This window comes from Meleagris gallopavo, chromosome 5 (assembly GCF_905368555.1).
Source record: "Meleagris gallopavo chromosome 5, MGAL_WU_HG_1.1, whole genome shotgun sequence".
Classification (NCBI taxonomy): domain Eukaryota; kingdom Metazoa; phylum Chordata; class Aves; order Galliformes; family Phasianidae; genus Meleagris; species Meleagris gallopavo.
This window is the reverse complement of record NC_139408.1, coordinates 27,596,574-27,614,203: the sequence shown is the minus strand read 5'-3', so window position 1 is coordinate 27,614,203 and position 17,630 is coordinate 27,596,574. Positions and strand designations below refer to the sequence as shown.

General features: G+C 43.7%; 1 protein-coding gene across 1 annotated transcript in view; it reads left to right on the top strand.

The window, feature by feature from the left end:
- GALNT16 (polypeptide N-acetylgalactosaminyltransferase 16) overlaps positions 1–8,468 on the top strand; it is a 59,535-nt gene extending 51,067 nt beyond the window's left edge. Inside the window, exon 15 of the mRNA XM_085224957.1 lies at positions 4,952–8,468. Within this exon, the coding sequence (XP_085081083.1) occupies positions 4,952–5,089 (138 nt within the window). The 3' untranslated portion in view covers positions 5,090–8,468. The remainder of the gene's footprint in view (positions 1–4,951) is intronic.
- The last annotated feature ends 9,162 nt before the right edge of the window (positions 8,469–17,630 follow it).

The following is a 17,630-nucleotide window of genomic DNA, read 5'->3' as shown; positions in this document are numbered from 1 at the left end:
ACAAAGTTCAATTTCAGGATGACATCAACTGCTATGAAATTTTAAAGCTCTAAATGGAACAGCAAAGCTGGGGGAAACAAATTCCCCCACTTTACAGCTTGGCAGGCTCCCCATGGGTGTGAGGTGTTAATGATGGGGCATAGCAGTCTTTTCAAACTACGCATAGGTGTAGCCATTCCTCAGTTCAAGCAAGCTTCTCAGAACATCAGAGAGGCTGACCAGGGATCAAGGAAGGGAGTTGAGCTACCTCAGAGAAGTGGAAGTGGCAAGGGAGAACCCTGAGTGGAAGAGAGTGAGCACGTGTTATCCTAGGAGGGAATGGCAGCATGATGAAACTCAGATTTGATCATCTCTGGTATCACTGTTGTAAGAGGTCTTTGGTGGAAGGCATTTGGGCTTTCCTGGATTTAGATGTCATGCTTATGGCTGAGTCACTCAAAAGCCAAGATCTATGACAAAAGGCAAGACAAGTGATGGCTTTGTTTGTTGCTGTCACCATAGCAGGTTGTTTAGATCTTTACAGCAGCACCATAGAGTTCCTAATGCCGCTTTCTGCTTTCAGATGTACTGAATCTGTGCCCATGCTACACAGCTGTTGTACATAAAGCTTGTCCACAGGGAAGAGAATTTTGTTGTTTTTTCTTGAGTGCTAACAACAATCTCATGTCCATCTGACATATATATACTCTTGCTTTAAAGCATTATGAACTGTATCCATGGAGTATTATCTCGAAATAACCCTAGAGTCTTGCAGGCAGAATGATGCTAGAGACAATGCTCCAAATTTAGATGATTTTTTATTCTGTTAGGATCTTTCCTTGGGCTGAAAGGAACCAGCAACAAAACCTATTAGCGCCATGATCTTGTTGATCATTCAACAGCAGCAGCCGGCTCTGCTAGCACAAGATCAGCCAAGAGCTGTTGTGCATAATCAGAACTAGATTTCAAGGCAGATGGATGTAATCCATAATGTTATTTGGAGAACAGCATTTTTTACTTGAATGCACAGTAAATTATTGCCTTTAGGTTTTGTTTTGGCTCTGACTGATAGTGGGAGTGGTATTTTAATTTGTATTATAGTGAGGACAAATAGAAGGCAAAGTGAGAGTCAGACACTAAAACAACAGAATAAAAATGAGAAACATTGGCACAGTATTTCCCAACAGAACCAGAAACGTTCTGAGAAATCTTGTTAAACAGCCATATTTCATGAAAATGTGCTGAAGTAAGTGACTCCTGCCTGAAAATAAGGACATTTGTTTTTCTGGTGAGACACCCAGTATATGAAGTGCTGTGTGCCTTTCGATGTGATTGAGAATTTTTTCCCACCTTTCTTCTCAATGTCTCCTATTATCTGGGTGCAAATACAGCTTCATACAGACTTTCGGAGAAAAGGAGTGAAGACCTGTCTGTTCTGGAAGCAACTTACTCAGCAACTTCATGATAATAAGCAGATAAAACATTTCTTGCAATATGCCATAGCTTTGAAAGCAATTTTTAGGAAACAAGATTTTCTTTTGCAGTTATGCAAATTTAAGAGCTCAGAGTTGGAGATGGTACCTCCTGGATGCTAGTGTGAGCTTTTCTATCACACTCTCTCTGCTCTCTTGTTTAAAAATTAGTTCATTGTCTTCAACACCAGCTTCAGGTTGCCCATGGCTCTGCAAATACATTCAGTTATCAGTTCTCCCTATGTCTCTGAGGCATCTCAGTCCTAATCAGCAACATCTGCTCTTCCCAGCCGTGTTTCCTGAGCTTGGCCAACTCCGTTACATTTTCAGGGTTACATGGCTGTTGTCAGTATTTGAAATAAATCTTGGACTGATTGGGTTGCTGTGGATTAAAAACCCTTTTGATTATCCTGAGAAATTACAGTACTGTTAACACTTCCATCTCTATAAATTGGGCTGTATTTCACCAACTGGTGGATGAGAACTTGCTGTTTCTGTCTTTTCTCTTAGTGACTGCACACCGAGTTCTTCTATCCAACAGCCTCAAGGAACTTTACATGGAATGAGGAGAGCAGAGGGAGGGGCAATATTTCAATCAAAATATTGTTTCTTTTTTCCATCTCCACTCCAAACCTGCTGTAACCAGTAAACTGTATTAGCTCCATGTGCATGTGGGAGATTGAGAAAGATTTTCAAGCCAAAACTTTTTCCAGCTCTTCCAAGAGCTTCCCTTGTTCCAAGTACAGCCCAGTCAAAGCCATCTGTGGATAAGAGAGAAGATTCCCAGTAAAGTTTGGCTGTGTATACAGGAATTAACTATTGCTTATGCTTTTTTCTATTTTCCCTAAAGATGAAGACCATTGCTGCAATTTATAAGCTAGCTGTCCAAGCTCTGATTGTGGTCTTTGGAGAAAACTGAGCCCTCCCTGGAGGTGTTTGCATTTTGGGCCTCTCCTTAAGTATAACAATAGCTGACTAATTTAGACTTTGGTGCCCAGCTCTGAGGGGACTGAAGGTGAGAGACAAACATGTAATCTCCTGTTTCCATCTATTTCTACTGCCCATCTTCCTTAAGGGTGTGAGATGGAATATGTCCCTGTAGGGTCAGCTCCTGGGCTGTTGCTGGCAATTCTATGGCAGTCATGCAGCGAGGTCTTGTGAAAGGCTCAGGTGAAATCAGGGGAGCTTATTGGGTTTGTCATGGAGAGCAGCAGAACAGTTTTTGAGCAGGATGAGCAGATGTCCATCATTTTGAAAATATCACCTCTGAGAAATGAAGGAGCCCAATTTTAGCTTTGACTGGCAGTGTGCTCTATAATAGCTTCGTACATGGCACCTGCCAGAGCCTGGATGAGGTTCACGTTTAATTCTGCCACCTTCTCAGTGTTTGTCCCCTCTTCCCTATCCTTACCATCCTCTGCTGAAACAGAGGGACCTAAAGTGACTGGAACTGTGCTGCTCACTGGAAGCTGATTGATCTGGTACCGTTCATTAGCAGCAGAAGTTGTGCTCTGTTGAGTATTTGCTGGTGTCTTGCTGTGTCTGTTGCTGTAGACTCTTTCTGCAGGCAGCACAGAGGGTGTCTGCTCAGTATGGAGAGACCACTCAACAGCAGGTCTCTGATCTGGAGGAATAATGTGTGAGAGTCTCCCACAGCTGCCAGGTTTCTCCTGAGCAGCTGGGAGAAAGAAGAAAAAAAGCACCTCTTGTACAACTACAGAGGCAGGGATGAGGATGAAGGGCAAGGAAGAGTTTCCCTTAGCACAGTAGATATGCTTTGAAGCAGGGAGTTGGGGAAGGGCAAAAGGCTCTTTACGGAGGTATCTGTGACCCTGGGAAATGGTGATAGGCAGGGGGGCATTGCAGACAGATAACACCCGCTAGGCAGCATGTTGCTTTATGGTATTAACTCTTCCTCAGCTCCGTGCAGCAAAACTGCTGCCAGATGAAAGCTGGATGGCTCTGGGATCTGTCTAGACACTGGGATGCAGCACCTGGTGAGGGTATTGGAGGCTCCTCTGTAAGCACAGACTGTTTTGGGTCTTCCTTTGCATCACCGCTACCTTTCTCTGTATGCCTGTTAAAATCTTCTTTCTTCCTGCTGTACAAACAGTACTCCTTATATAGTGTCCCATTATTCAGGACTAGCAGCCATGACAAAGTAATCATCCACCTATTATTTAATCTTGAAAAAGGAATATGAGATAAAAAAGTGACATTACTCCAGGATTTGCAACTGCCCTGCTCTCCAAGAAGTTGGACCAGAATGCAGATCTGAAAGAAAGCTGCCAGCAATATGTGAATGTACCTGGTTGTCTTAAAACACACAGCACGTGGTAATCTAAGCTGCTTGCTGTGTTACGCAGGAATTAAAATGTCGGCAGGTTTTGACATCATCTGGATATCACGGGATTTTTTTTAATCCTTTCTGTGTAGCATTTCTCCAACAGACTTCAGGTCCATCAATGCTGCCAAGGTGTTTCTTTTTCCTCATCAGTCACAAGAATTAGCCAAAACATCCTCACAGTACCCCTCAGCTGTTGTCTGATTGAGTCGCTTGTGACAGAGTGATGGCAAAAATGCCAGAAGCCTGTAGCACTCAATCTAATAACCTTAATAATCTAATAATCTAATGCTGGTCCTAGGTGTGCTCCATGGGAGGGAAATGGAACAGCCTCACCTGGGGGGTCCTAAGTCCACAGACTCTTTTTTTTTTTTTTTTTTTCTTTCTTTCCCCCACTATTCTATCACCCTCAATGGTCCTGGTTCTTCCAGCAGAGACGGAGGGGTACAGCCTTTTCCCAGCAGAATTTGCAGTGCAATGTTAGGAGATATGTTTTGTTTCCTGAAAAGCAGCAAAAACAAAGTAGGTCTTCAGGAAAGGGTTGTGAGGGGAGGTGTGTGGAAATGCTCTGATAGCAGCTGGCCCAGAGGACACTACTGCTGAAAGCAAAGTGATATGTGCTGAGCAGCTGTTGGATGGGCACTTAGAAATGTTTTTAGGGCAGATAAGATTATGAACAATGAGCTGATGAGGATGCAGGAGGTATGATGAATCTTCAGTGTATTTCTGATTAAAATCTTGGATTTGATGAGAGAAGAGATACAATCTAATCAAACAGCAAGTAGTGTGATCTTTGCTTTCTGTGCATTGGAAAGAAACCAAAGAAGTGTTTCAAAGTGATCTCAGTGCTTAGAGGTGCAGGGCATAGAACAGTGGGGAAATTTATAATACTTTTGGAAATGCCATGAGTTGATTATTTTGTGTTGTCTGCCTTTTAGATGCTTCTGAACATCTGGTCCTATAAACCAGATGAACTCAAACTTGAGATATTATTAATACAAGAAAACAGTGCCTTGGAAATGCTACCAATACCCAGATTTTCCAGTTTCCCCACTTGTTGAGGTGTATTTGAGGTTTATGCTCAGCATTTCTCTTCAAGCATGAAGGCACAGTTACCTAATGAAATGGAAGTAACAGTGTACTTCTCTCCTCACAGAAGTGGAAGATGAAAGGCAGTTTCATTCAACACTTTGTCAGCGGTCTCTGCCTGGAAAACCAGACTGGGAGAGTGGTGACCAACCCTTGCCAAGCAGATGTACCCGGCCAACAGTGGGAGCTGCTGCAAGCAACATGATGGTAGCACAGAGATCTCCTTGTTTCTTTGTGCATGAGACTTTGGGAACAAAGAGGAATGGTTTTGTTTGTCTGACACTAAATGTTTTCATTGTGCCCATCAGCAAGCCACCATTTCAGCTGAGCACTTGGTGTTTTTGAGCTTTCAGAGAAGAAGCTGTGGGTGAGAGCGGAATGAGGAGAGTTGTTGAAATCAGCCATCTGTTGTTTTAAGTTCTCCTTTGCAGCTGATGTCCATACACAACAGCACCCAGAGAGGGGAGAGCACCTAGCCTCTAATACTCCAAGCGACCAGAACTACCTTGCAGCTCTCCCCCTTTCCAGTCCTTTCTCTGCATCCAGACTCCATGACCCTCAGTGCAACAGCTTGGACAATGCTTGTACAAACATGGGTAGCTCTTTGTCTTCCCTAGCATTTCACTTTAATGTCATGCATCATTCATGCATGTGTGCTGGTGTGCTGCAGTGAAGACTGGCCCGAAGAGAAGCCAATGTGATAAGCGGAGGTGCGGGGCCTGAGGGAGGTTTGTAACATGTCAGTGGGAGGCCCGCACCTTCCTCTACCATTAGCAGCTGCCCTTCAGCCAGATGGACTGAGCTTGGGAAATGGGGTATAAGGCTGACCAACCAGCTGGAAAAGGGCCAGCCTGTTTTAGCAGCATAACCAGGGATTCTGGAGGGCACTATTCCCTGCTGAATTCCTGCGTCCAGTTTTCTATGGGTGGTAGACCAGCCCTGCCTCTCTGAGCCCAGCAGGACCTGGGTTTGGGGCACCATGCTCCTGGGGAGCTGCCCCTTGATGGTCAGTGTGTACTGGTGCTCTGGGATACTAGGCAAGCCAGGGCTGTTCGCTGACTGCTTTTTCTGCCCACAGTACCTCACACCAAAGGCAGTGTGTAGTCCTTGTGGGAATGATCCAGTATGACAAGCCATCCAGCCCCTTTGTCTGCTTGCTTTTTCCCCTCTATCTGAAAGAGGAGCTGAAAAGACCCAGAGCTGATCCACTTGCAAGGCTTGGCTTCCCTTCCAGGAGGTACCCTGGGGGAGTTGGTTGGTGAAGCTGAAACTGCTCCAGCACAAATACTGCCACAGTATAAGTCTGCCCTGTGAAGTGTCTCCTCTGTATGCTGTAAATACTGATGGCAGTGGTGTCTCTAGCTCGCATCCCAGCCCTGTTCCCAGTTACCACTCAGCTGGGATGCCTATCAATGCAAAGAAAGGGACACAAATAAATAAATCTCCACAACATTGCTTTGGCGCTTCAGTTTTGTATGCCAGCTCCCCCTCCCCCCAATCCTCCAAGGGTTATACAGGGGCCATTTTCGGAATATGTTTGTCTGTGTCCTTTCTAGTCAGGTATAGAAGAGGAGGAGGATCATTTGTGTTCTGAACAACGGCTATGTTTGATCATGATTGTCTCCCTTTCTAATTCTTTCTTGTAGTTTGGTATTACGCCAAACAGATGACAAAAGAACAGATACTGTTCTTCATACATATGTTTGCATGTGTTCAGAAGTGCTTGTGTGAGAACTGGAGGAACTTTTTTTCTCTTCTGGCTTGTTGTTTTATTTAAAAAATGAAGTCGTTCAGGTGCCAGGAGCCTTTTTCCCGTTTCCACCTCCACTTTGACATCAGCTCACCATGTTGACACCAGTTAGCTGGCTGAATGACCTGCCTGCATGGGGAATGCTCAGGAGACAGTTCCCTTTGGCCCTGAGCTTGAGGCATGCTGCAGCTGTACTTGTGTGTGGGAGCAGTGGTACTGGCTGCAGAGACTTCTGTTTCGCTGTGGAGATGCTTTTGGGCCTGAACCACTGAGGCCACAAATTTAGGAAGCAGGAAAGAGCAAAGAAGGAAAGAAAATGGCTTAGGAAAGGAAAGAGGAAAGACAGACCCATTAGGAGAAGCTATCCTACTACAACTGCATTTTTAAACAAGACTATGATGCTTCCAGGAGATATCATTAGGCAGTAGGAGACACGAATGGTAAAGTTCTCAAACACCTGGCTTGAAAAGAATTGATGCAAAGACAGATGAAAAGCCATTGAACAGGTATTGTATGTAAGCTCTGTGTACAGTGAAGTGCTAAACGATTAGTTATTTTCATCAAAATATATCCTCAGTGAACTATTTGAGCTTCCCCTGTCTCACTCTCCAGTAGCTTATGGGTTATCCACCAGGTACTGCTTCCTCCCTTCTTTGTCCCACTATATGTGTGCAGCTTTCTTGCAGTTCCTTCTTCATAACCAGACTGGGACCAGGACCCAGCTCCTCAGCAAATAATTCTAGTGCTGCACACCACAGGAACTCTGCTTATGTACAGCCTGCAAGCTCTGCGCCAGCCCTAGTTCAAAGGGCTCCAGTTAGATTAGACAAAGGCATGCTGGCTGCTACATTGACTTTGGCTCCAGTGCTAATTCAGGTTACTGATAGCTCCCAGGGCAGCAGTTCCTGGGCTGGCTGTGTTGGTTTGCACTTCTCACCGCTACTCACCAACTGGCCAAATGAGCTGGCATCCATGTAGGGCTGCAGGCTGGGCAGGAGAAGACTGGACATTTTTATTCAAGTGCTCTAGCCTGGGGAGGAACAGGGAAAGGCTGGGCAGATGCTAGTACCAGTAACTCAAATTGTCCCCAGACTTTGGGGCTCCCAGAGCCTCAAATGTACCAGGTTTTGAACATGTTATTTGAAGGTCACTCCTCTACCGCTGTACTCTGCTGCCAGACAAGGCACAGCCCAAGGGGCCTTCCTGTAGGCCTCTCCCATGTCACCTTCTTCAAGTCAACGGATTTTAGCAATTGCTGAGACATAGATGCATGACAAAAGTCTGCTTCTAAAGGTGACCAAATAAACTTTTCCTCATGATAAACAAAGGCCATCCAAACTCACTGCTGGCATGCTTTCTACTGCCCTAGAAGGTAAGGGAAGGAGGAGGAACATCATTTGCTTTTTTCCTAAGATCCAGGAGTTTGGAATGACTCCAGTAGGGTTTTGGAAAGAAAATCAACAGAGCCCTCAGGTTCAGCCTGGTGGTTTGTATTTCAAACACTCAAATCAGCAACTGCTTGCCTTTGTTTTTCTGTTTCTTTTAAATGGGCCCAAGATTGTGAAGTCAGGTTTGCATTGATAATAAGAAAGCTGGTGCTGTTTCAGATCGCTCAGCGTGACTTCTTGTGCTACCAACCAGTGGTTTATTTAAGAGGAGCTGAAACTGCTGTTTTACAGAAATCAATTCAGAAGGTTTATTTTCCTCCACTCAGTTGTAAGTTGCACTTTGCCAGATGTAATTTATGTGGAACCCAGATTTGTTTTCCCTTTTCTTTAAGAAAGCATGTTCCAGAATCTGTCTAATGCCTGGAATAAAACCCACTTTAAGACAAGTGTGAGTCAACCTGTTCTTGCTCTCCTGGCTTCCTGTTGAAGAAAATCCCTCCTTCTCATGCCTGGTCCCTGTCTCTCACCAGATTTATGTTCCCAGCTGTGCCCCAGTCCTTTGCATGAGGGATGTTAATTCTTCCTTTACCTCCTTCCTGGATCTCTCCATGCTATCAGCTTTCCTGCTCTTTATAAACTTCCCAAAGGCCTTTCTGTTGCCTACAGCTCTAGAGGAAGCAGCAGCACAGCTTGCTGGCACAGTGCTGTTGGGCTCAGGTGCTGTGACTGCCAGTGGACTGGTAAAACCTGCCCACACCTGAAACAAATGGACAAAAACAGCCAACAGTGCCAATTTGGAGGCTCCTGATGAAAAAGTTTTTGTATCTCCCTCCCCTGCAAGGGGCTTCGCTCCTTTCTTGTGACTTTTGAACATTTTAGGCAGTAGCAAAGGAGTCTTGGAGAACTGTGGAGATCTTTGCCTGTGCATAGTTGGGAGTGCTGCCCCTTCTGCTTAGATCCCACTGGTGACTGAACAGTGATCAAAAGCAGGGCAGAGCCAGGGAGTGCTGGAAATGGCACAAGTGGCACTGGGTGAGTATCCTCTGAGTCAGGGACATCCCGTCCACATGGAAACAGCGGCTTCTGCTTGACGTCTCGACAGAAATTCTGCTTAACAAATCTAAGTCATTAAAATAAGTCCAACCTCATCTGTGTACTGCATAGTACAAAAGGAAGAATGAGAGAAAAGATAACAAAATAATCCACTTGGGACAAAATTGTGTTTTAATACGATTTTGGTGGAAACCAGCTGCTCTGGCTGCCATTTCCATGGAAACTAATAGAGCAGAGCTGCTCACTGCTGCCCACGACAGGGCTGTGCTGGGCAGAGAGCTGCCCAGGGACACTTGGATTTGCAAGCGTGAACCGAACACTGTGGAGCTGCTGACCTTAAGGGCTCCTCTACACCCATAGAGTGCTGCAGCCATAGAGACTCCTGGGGAGAACATGCACTGTGATGTGGCTGGGTCTGCAAGCACAGCAAAGGGTGAGGGTATGATGTGGATGCTTGGTATGGTTCTTCCACAGCTCCTCTTGAGGGTTCACTGCAGTGAGGCCCATCTTTTGGGATTCTAATTCTCTGAAATGCTGTTGTGTGAGGTTTGCTGTGCGTGTTTTTTAGCTAGAGGCTGCAGGCAATAATGCTGTTGACAAGGACAACCAAATGATGGCAAAGTCCTTCTCATTATCCCGAGCTGAAGCATCACGTCTTCTTTCTGTCTCTGCAGATGAAAGCAGTGCTCAAGGAGCCCCACTCAGCACTGGAGCACTTTCCAAGGGAATCAGCTGCTCCAAGCTCCTTTTCCCCTCAGCAATCTAAATGCTAAATAGATCTTTACAGTAATTACCATATCTGAGATGAGGAACGTTTTCCCCTGCAAACACCTGATGCTCATTAGCAATATTTAACCTGTCAGATGTCACCTCCGCTTGCTCTAAACTTTCTTGATGGGTGTTTGTCAGCTGTCTGCAAGTGCTGAGTCTCAGCTGAAGCACAAATCCTTCGCACTACGAGAGAGAGAGAGAAAGAGAAAGAGAAAGAGGGAGAGGCTTTGAGTTTCTGGGAACCACCTCCTATTTGCTTTCCCTCTGTGATCCCTGCAGTGCGGATCATCTGCAGATATTTTATGTGAAATATTTGTGAGAAGAGCCTCACAAGAGGACATTTGGTGTTTTGCGCCCTAATCCCTCCCACCAGATCCAGACAGCTGTGTAACTGGGTGAAATGGGGCAGACTGTGAGGGGAGAGCTCCCTTTCCCATGGTGAAGGAATTGAGAAATTGTCTGATGTTGAGCCCTGTATTTTGGATAGGATACTGTATATCTTCACATACCTTAATGCACACTTCTTGAAAGTCTTAATCAAATGCCTCATTTGAATAATGTGTGCTTCATTACCACAGGGGCTCTTTATCCTGTAATGTACTATGAACATCTCGAGTTAGTGGAGTTCAGGAGACCCTTCCATGGGTGTGCTGCACATGGTGATGCTGTTGTCCAGCTTCTGCAAAGCCCAGTACACCACACAGCATTAATAGAATGCCCCAGATAACCTCAAAGACTTTCAGTGTTGCTAAGACGAGAAGCAACAGCTGCTGTAGATGTTCCCACTGAATTAGATAAAAGTCATCCCAGAGGCTGTGAGCATGTGTGGGAAGGGCTATGTGTGGCACTGCTGGTACCCTGAGGCCCACATCAGCTGATCTCTGCAATCAGAGTTCAATTGGACCGTAATCCCAGCAAGCCAGTGAAAGGAAGATAGCAGGAGACTACAGTGCCTGCTGCATCTATGAGTGACCAAGCAGATTCTGAGAGCTGGGAAATGTCTAAAAGGCTTTAAGAGGATCGATATTCCCTTCACTCTCGTTGCTAATTGGGCTTTATTGCAGGGCTCTGATTCATGCAGTTTGTTAAATGGACTCAGATGGAGTTTGCACAGCTGAGCTGATGCTCGTAGGGCACAGTAGCGAAGCAGCAGCAATTGCTAAGGCCCCTAGAACTCATATAGAGAAGTAATTGCAGGAGCATTGAAGTATTAGGCTTCAATGAGATAGGGATGTGGGTAAATTGCTATTATTAATTGCTTTTTAGTTTACAAAAAAGTCATCTATCTGCTATGTTAACTGTTGCTTTAAAAGCCACTCAGTGCCGTGAAGTAGATCAACTGATTTGTAGAGCTGTTTGTGCGCTGCAGGAAAGGTTTTCCAGGTCTTCAGTTACTCCGCGAGCAAGCAAACAGCTTTTACAGTCACTGCATCAGCCAGAATACGTCACCACCTGTTCTCCTCACCATGCACAAAGCTCTAAGAAGTGATAACAATGAGGAAAACAGCCTGTGGCAACTCCTTGTCTTCCTCCGATCTGCATACCTAGAATCATAGAATTGCAGAATGGCTTGGGGTGGAAGGGACCTCAAAGCCACCCAACCCCATGCCATGGTCAGGGCTGCCTCCGCTGCTGCTCACGGCCCCATCCTGCCTGATTTTGAGGGCATCCACAGCTTCTCTTTCCTCTTCCCTGTAGAACATCTGTACAAAATATTAGCCAAGTTGAAAAAAAATTAAAATTAAAACCTTGTAAGTGTGTATCTGGTTGGATAAAAGCTCCACCTGATCTCTTAAACTACTTCTGTCAGTGACCAAAACCAAGGGGCTGGGGGAAGATGTAAGAGCAGGGCAATTGTATGATGCTGCTCTGCCAAAATGCTCTCGGGATCCTTAATAACTTCAGATTTATTGACAGCCTGAGCCAGGGATAGCATCCTCGAATTAACAGCCTCTAATGGATTTCTCTTTACTGAGCTTGTCTAAATAATTAGGAAAAGGGGTATGCTTCAATCCCTAGAGGATCTTCTTTCTGCTTTAATTAGCTCTGCTTGTTCCTAGTTATGGTGAGCTGGGGTTTTGTGGAAACTAGGGCAGGCAATGCCAGCTGGGTCAATGCACGCATAGTGAGGGCAACGGGGAAAGGTGGAGTTGGACCCAGGTGCTCCACATGGAGCTGGCTCAGCTGTTACTGGCCTGGGGCCTGGATTTTACTTTTTCATGGCTCCAGCAGCTGGAAGAAAGCCGGGGTGAGTCACAGAGGGGGATTTTTCAGTCTGAATTACCTGCCAAGTACCTTTGAAGCTGGACCTTTCTCTCTGCAGTGAGATTTATTAAAACATCTGACTTCTAACGGCAGTGTGCCTGGAGTCGTGACTTTTTTACTGAAACAGTTTAGATGGAGAACTCAGATCTGTTGAAACAAAAATGCTTTATTTGAGGTGTCTGGATAAAAACTCTCTTGCTGTTCCTCCTCATGAGCCACCTGTGCTTTGGTGCTCAGGGAGTATTGGGTCTGGGCAGTGGGACGGACAGAAGGCGGCATGCTGAGCAGGGGGCTGCCCAGTTTATGCAATGTGCTAATGAGATGATTGTTCATTAATTAAAAGATGGAGGGAGGTGTTTTCACCTGGGAATTCTCAGAGGGGAAATACTCCCTGGAGCTATGGCTGACCACATTTGGGTGCCTTTCTCTCAAGACACATCAATGCAGTTTTGTGATTAACGCAATCCATGTTCTGCTCATTTCAGAGAGGCCTTAAGTTCTTTGAATATTTCAGGTGAGTGCCCTAATTAAAATTAATTGCTTTGTTATTCTTGCATGTCTATTTCTAAGTCTTTCTAGTTGAAGTTGTTTCATTTTATATAACTGTTTTTAATTGAAGATCATAGAGAGTGTACTGAGTTGCCATGGGCAATCAAAGGTGTGGCAAACCTTAAAAAACATACGTGACTTTAGGAGGCGTTAAATGATTTGTTCTTGGTTGAGATTAGGGAGATGATGTTACTACAGTATAAAAGATTGGTCACTTCGTGTAGAGCTGTGGTACCAGGAACAATTACTGTATTGAACTAAAGATAAATGTAAGTAGGTGAAGAAGATGAAAACATGAGAACCTACTGTAAGGAGGAGAACCTACCAATGAGAAATTGGTTTAATATCTCAAAAACTGAGACAGAGAATGATTGCTTTCCATAGGAGGTGAGGGAGGAAGCACTTGGAGAAAGAACATAAAGAGGCAATACTAGCACAAAGTCAATAGACATTGATCATAAACTCACCTTGACTAGAATCTGTGAGGACATCAATGAGCTGCAATCTGGAATAGCCATACAAGCAGGTGGCGAAAGCTGTGTTGATTTGGCACAAGCTGAATTCTGGGGATGATGGCGATGAGTTTGGGAAATGCACTTCAAAGAGGAATACTGACTGGTTCTCGCGTGTTGGTTATGTCTTGATGGTTGTACTAAGTGCCTCCTCTCTCTACTGTCACACATGGTCCCTTTCTGCCCATCCATTGACATTTCATTGTGTCCTCAAGCTTTTTCCAAAAGAACATTACTGAATTTTAGCCCTTTCATGTAGAAATACTTTAAGCAGTTGACAGCTGGAAAGGCATGTGGGTGTGTTTTCGGGGCAAAGGGTGGAGGGTGTGATGACTTTCCAGGACTTTTTGACTCATGTGACACAGCTGCACAGAGTAACTGTGTGCGTGTCACTGATTGCTGATGCTATGAGAACAGTGTAAAGTAACAGTTTTGTTTGGAAAGACTGTGGAGATCTTAAAGGGGGTTGTAAGAAGGGGACAAGCTTTTTAGCAGGGTCTGCTGTGATAGGGCAAGGGTAAGTGGTTTCACACTAAAAGCAGGGAGATTTAAGTTGGATATAAGGAAGAAGATTTTTACAGTAAGGGTGGTAAAGCACTGGCACAGGTTGTCCAGAAAGGTGGTGGATGCCTCATCCCTGGAAACACTCAAGGTCAGGCTGGATGGGCTCTGAGCACCCTGATCTAGCTGTGGGTGTCTCTGTTCTTGGGCTAGATGGCCTTTAAGGGTCCCTTCCAAATTATATGATTCTATGATACTGCAGGAATTGTAGGAGAACGTTAACTATTGCATGTACACTTAGAATTCTTGCTAACGCTTCACAAGCAGTGACACTGATTGAGGATATGCAGCAGGCAATTTTGCTTGCATGTCAATTGCAAACTGAGCGTGAATAGGTAGAAAAGCTATAAATTGGAGCTGTGCCCAGATAAACTATTCATACAGGCATAGCTCAGATTACAGTAATGAGAAGACTAATTGTTAGAATCCACTCTTAGTCTGTAACAAATCCAGTTGGGGCTTATTTTAACTTCAATGATATTCAGACATAGTGAAGATAAAACATTTATTAATGTGTCAGAATGGAGGGCTGTCTAGAACTGTGTAAAAATCAAGTATCTCCATTCAGTGTATTTCAGTGGCAATTCATTCCCCTGCTCATTCATTCCCAGTGAGCGGCACATTCCAATCAACCAGCACTAAGAAACATTAAAGCAGACGTGTAGGTAAAGCTCAGAGAACTGATTAATATATCACAGGTTTAAAATAATTTTCTATTTAAACTGATTTGCCCTTCCAGTTTTGATAAGTAATTTGTGCTAGCTTAGTATGCATTTGCAACAAATTTTAAATCCTTCCAAACTTCAAGGCAAAGTGGGCACACCAGGCAAGCAGTGCAGACACTCAGTGCAGCTTGGGGTCAGTCACTGGCCTCAGCCACAGCTGCTTCTTGTTGGGGAGCTGCTATGTAAAGCTCCTTGACCCTTCAAATACGTTCCTGCTCTCCCTCCACAACAAATATGTGTTAATGGGAAGACAAAGCATTTATAACTTATTTAATACTTTAATCCAGAGTCAACAAGCAGACAACTTGGGTTCTAGCAGGCAATTAATTTTCATAGCAGTTGAGAAGCAAGAGCTTGAAATTACTTCATGCTTGTAATCCAGTAACTGTAGATTTCCATTGTTTATTCATTCTCTTGATGGATTGTTTAAAGTGCATTTCTCCTAGCATAGCTCAGTTCAAATACAATCAGTAAATCAATACAATTTGCAATTCAGTGGAATTTGCAAACGTCTGTAAGTGTTTAAGTAGTACAAAGCTAAGTAACTGGAGCGTTCCCTCTTCCTTCTGACTAACTCACCTTTAGAAACTTCCACGTGTTTCCAGTGCATAAGGGCCTATCTCACTGCTTAGCACTGGGTAACGCCATCACGACCAGCAACTTTGTAACTTTCTTGTCTCATTTAATATAAGTGAAAAATCAGGTAGTTCTTCCAATCTAAACAATACTATGAAGGTGAAGTCTCCTCTTGCTGTTTTTTTGTGAAGCACATCTGTTAGTTACTTACAAAGATAACAAGGTGGTCTTCACTTCTTTTTCCCACTATATGTGACAGAATTGCTAAGCGTGAGAACAAACTGATCCAGTGAGGATGCTGCTTTCCTGCTGTGCTTATGGTGTATGGTCTTGGAAGTCAGGATTTTAGACTCTTAGAAAAAAAAATAATGTGATGAGACAAGAAACTGTACACAAAGGAAACTATTTTAATCGCCTACCTTATTTCACCCTCAAAGAAGGAATAAAAAGTCAATTTTGCTTTTCACAAGCCCCGTTTAAGTCTTCAGCATCCCAAAGGAGGCTGCCAAGGGGGATTCTTCTATGAGCAATGCTGCTAGTATGACATCAAATGCAATTAAAATTTTAATCTGGGTGAGATTATGTCAGACCTAGGTCCTTGAACTAGCTACAAAATTTTAGTCTGTATCAGGAGTAATAAAAACAAGCAATATAACACTGTCAGGCATCCTCTTTGTCTGCCCCAGTCTATTATAAAGAAAGAGTATGCAGTGGCATAGGAACAGGTCCTTCATGTATACAGCCCTTCAGGTAGTTTCTGAAACCGCATTTACATGCTTGACTTTGCATCTTTGGATCTTGGAACAGTCATTTACTTGAGGCCAAAATTTCCCTGTAGTTCAGGCTCTGATTGTAGGAACCATTCCAATAAGTCAAGGTTGGCTAAGAAGGCACTGGAGCACTGGCAGATACAAGATGGAGTCCTATGTGACATATCTTTTGGGGTGGAGTTGTCCAGCTTGGTGCTCCTTTCACCTGTTTTAGACCTGCACTACAATGATCAGGCAGTTAGATGATGGGGAAAAAAAAAAAAAAAAAAAAGCTTGAAGGGGCAAAGCTTCAACAAAAAGCTTGGCTCAGATTATTTTTTCCTACCTTGAAGAATAATTTTTCACCTAGTCTCTTAGTAGAGTGCCAATAGACAATTGTAGGCGGGTGTCAAGCAGGGAAGTAAATTTAACATGGTGTATAGACCATATCTTTGTATTCGAAGACCAAGTCTAGCTTCAAGGGTTTAAAAAAAAAACAAAAAAAAACCTTATATGCTGAAGACTGAAAAATTGCATCTTAGCACCTTAGAGTGCATTCAGTACGACTTGATGCATTTAATATGAGAATAGTGCGATTTTAACAACAACAAAATATTTAGCAGTAATAAACCTCAAACATTTTAGCAAAGGATAGATGCTACTTTACTCTTGCTATGTAGGAGAATAAGTTATGCAGTATATATATTTAAATAACACTGCTGATGTTAATTTGAATGTCATTATGTGGGGCAATAGTTAGTGAATTATTTTTGTGTTAAGCAGAATTTTTTCCAGATTTAAGTAATCATATATTGACCTACAGCTTTGAAAATGTTTTAAATGAAGCATGTTTTGAAGTCGGTAGATTGTAGAGATAAGGAATTGATTCAATCACAGAGCTAATAGCTCTTATCTCCAATTTATACTTAGGCTGACAGAAGTCTAACTCCCTCTCCCCTCAACAAGCCTAAGAGTTTTTCTCTCTCCAGTCATTTGAATCCAAGTCTTCAGCAGCAATTAGTTACTTTGGCGAAGTTTTACTATACACAGACCATTAGAACTTGGATTCTTGTAAGCCAACGCATTTGCTGTGAGGTCTAACAGAATCTATTGATGTGATTTAGGAAGCTATATGCACTGGGAAGAACCATATTCCTCTAATCCTCCAAATGATCTTGGCTGTGTATACTGTTGATTCTGATTCTAGTTTGTACCACAGCTGACAAGTTCTGCGCTAATACAAGCACAAAGCACTAATCCAGCCTTGCTCCCATACTTGCTATTTGGTCTATTATATCTTCCAGCACTAATTTCTTTCAGTACAGCAAGATTACAAAGTCAGCAGCATCCAATATAGGTAGGGAGGTTATCATTTTGCAGAGCATGCAAACAGATAGATCCTTATCTTTTGTAAAGAGATCATGGTTTGGGTCAGACTCCTGCCAAATAATTCATTTTGCCTACTTCTTTTCTCAGGAAGTTTGGAAATAAAATTATTCATGAGGTTTGTGACACGACGCATTAACCTGTTCTTAGCTATCATTGCTCCCAGAGAGCAGACACACTTACCTGAACTTGATTCTTCTTAAAAGACATTTGTCTAGAGTGCAAAAGCAAGAGTTGCTGTGCTACCCATGGATCCCCCAAGAAAGACAGTAGCTGAGGCTAGGCTGGAGAAGTTAACGGGCAGACCAGAAATTAAGCAGTGATGTAATGCAGCAGACGACTATGGTTCGGTCCATATAAGATTTAAGGTTCCTTCAGCAAATGAGCAAGAAAGGCTTACTTTGTTGTTTGGCAACACCCGCCCCCTCCCTCCCCCCCCAACAAAAAATTCAGCACTCAAA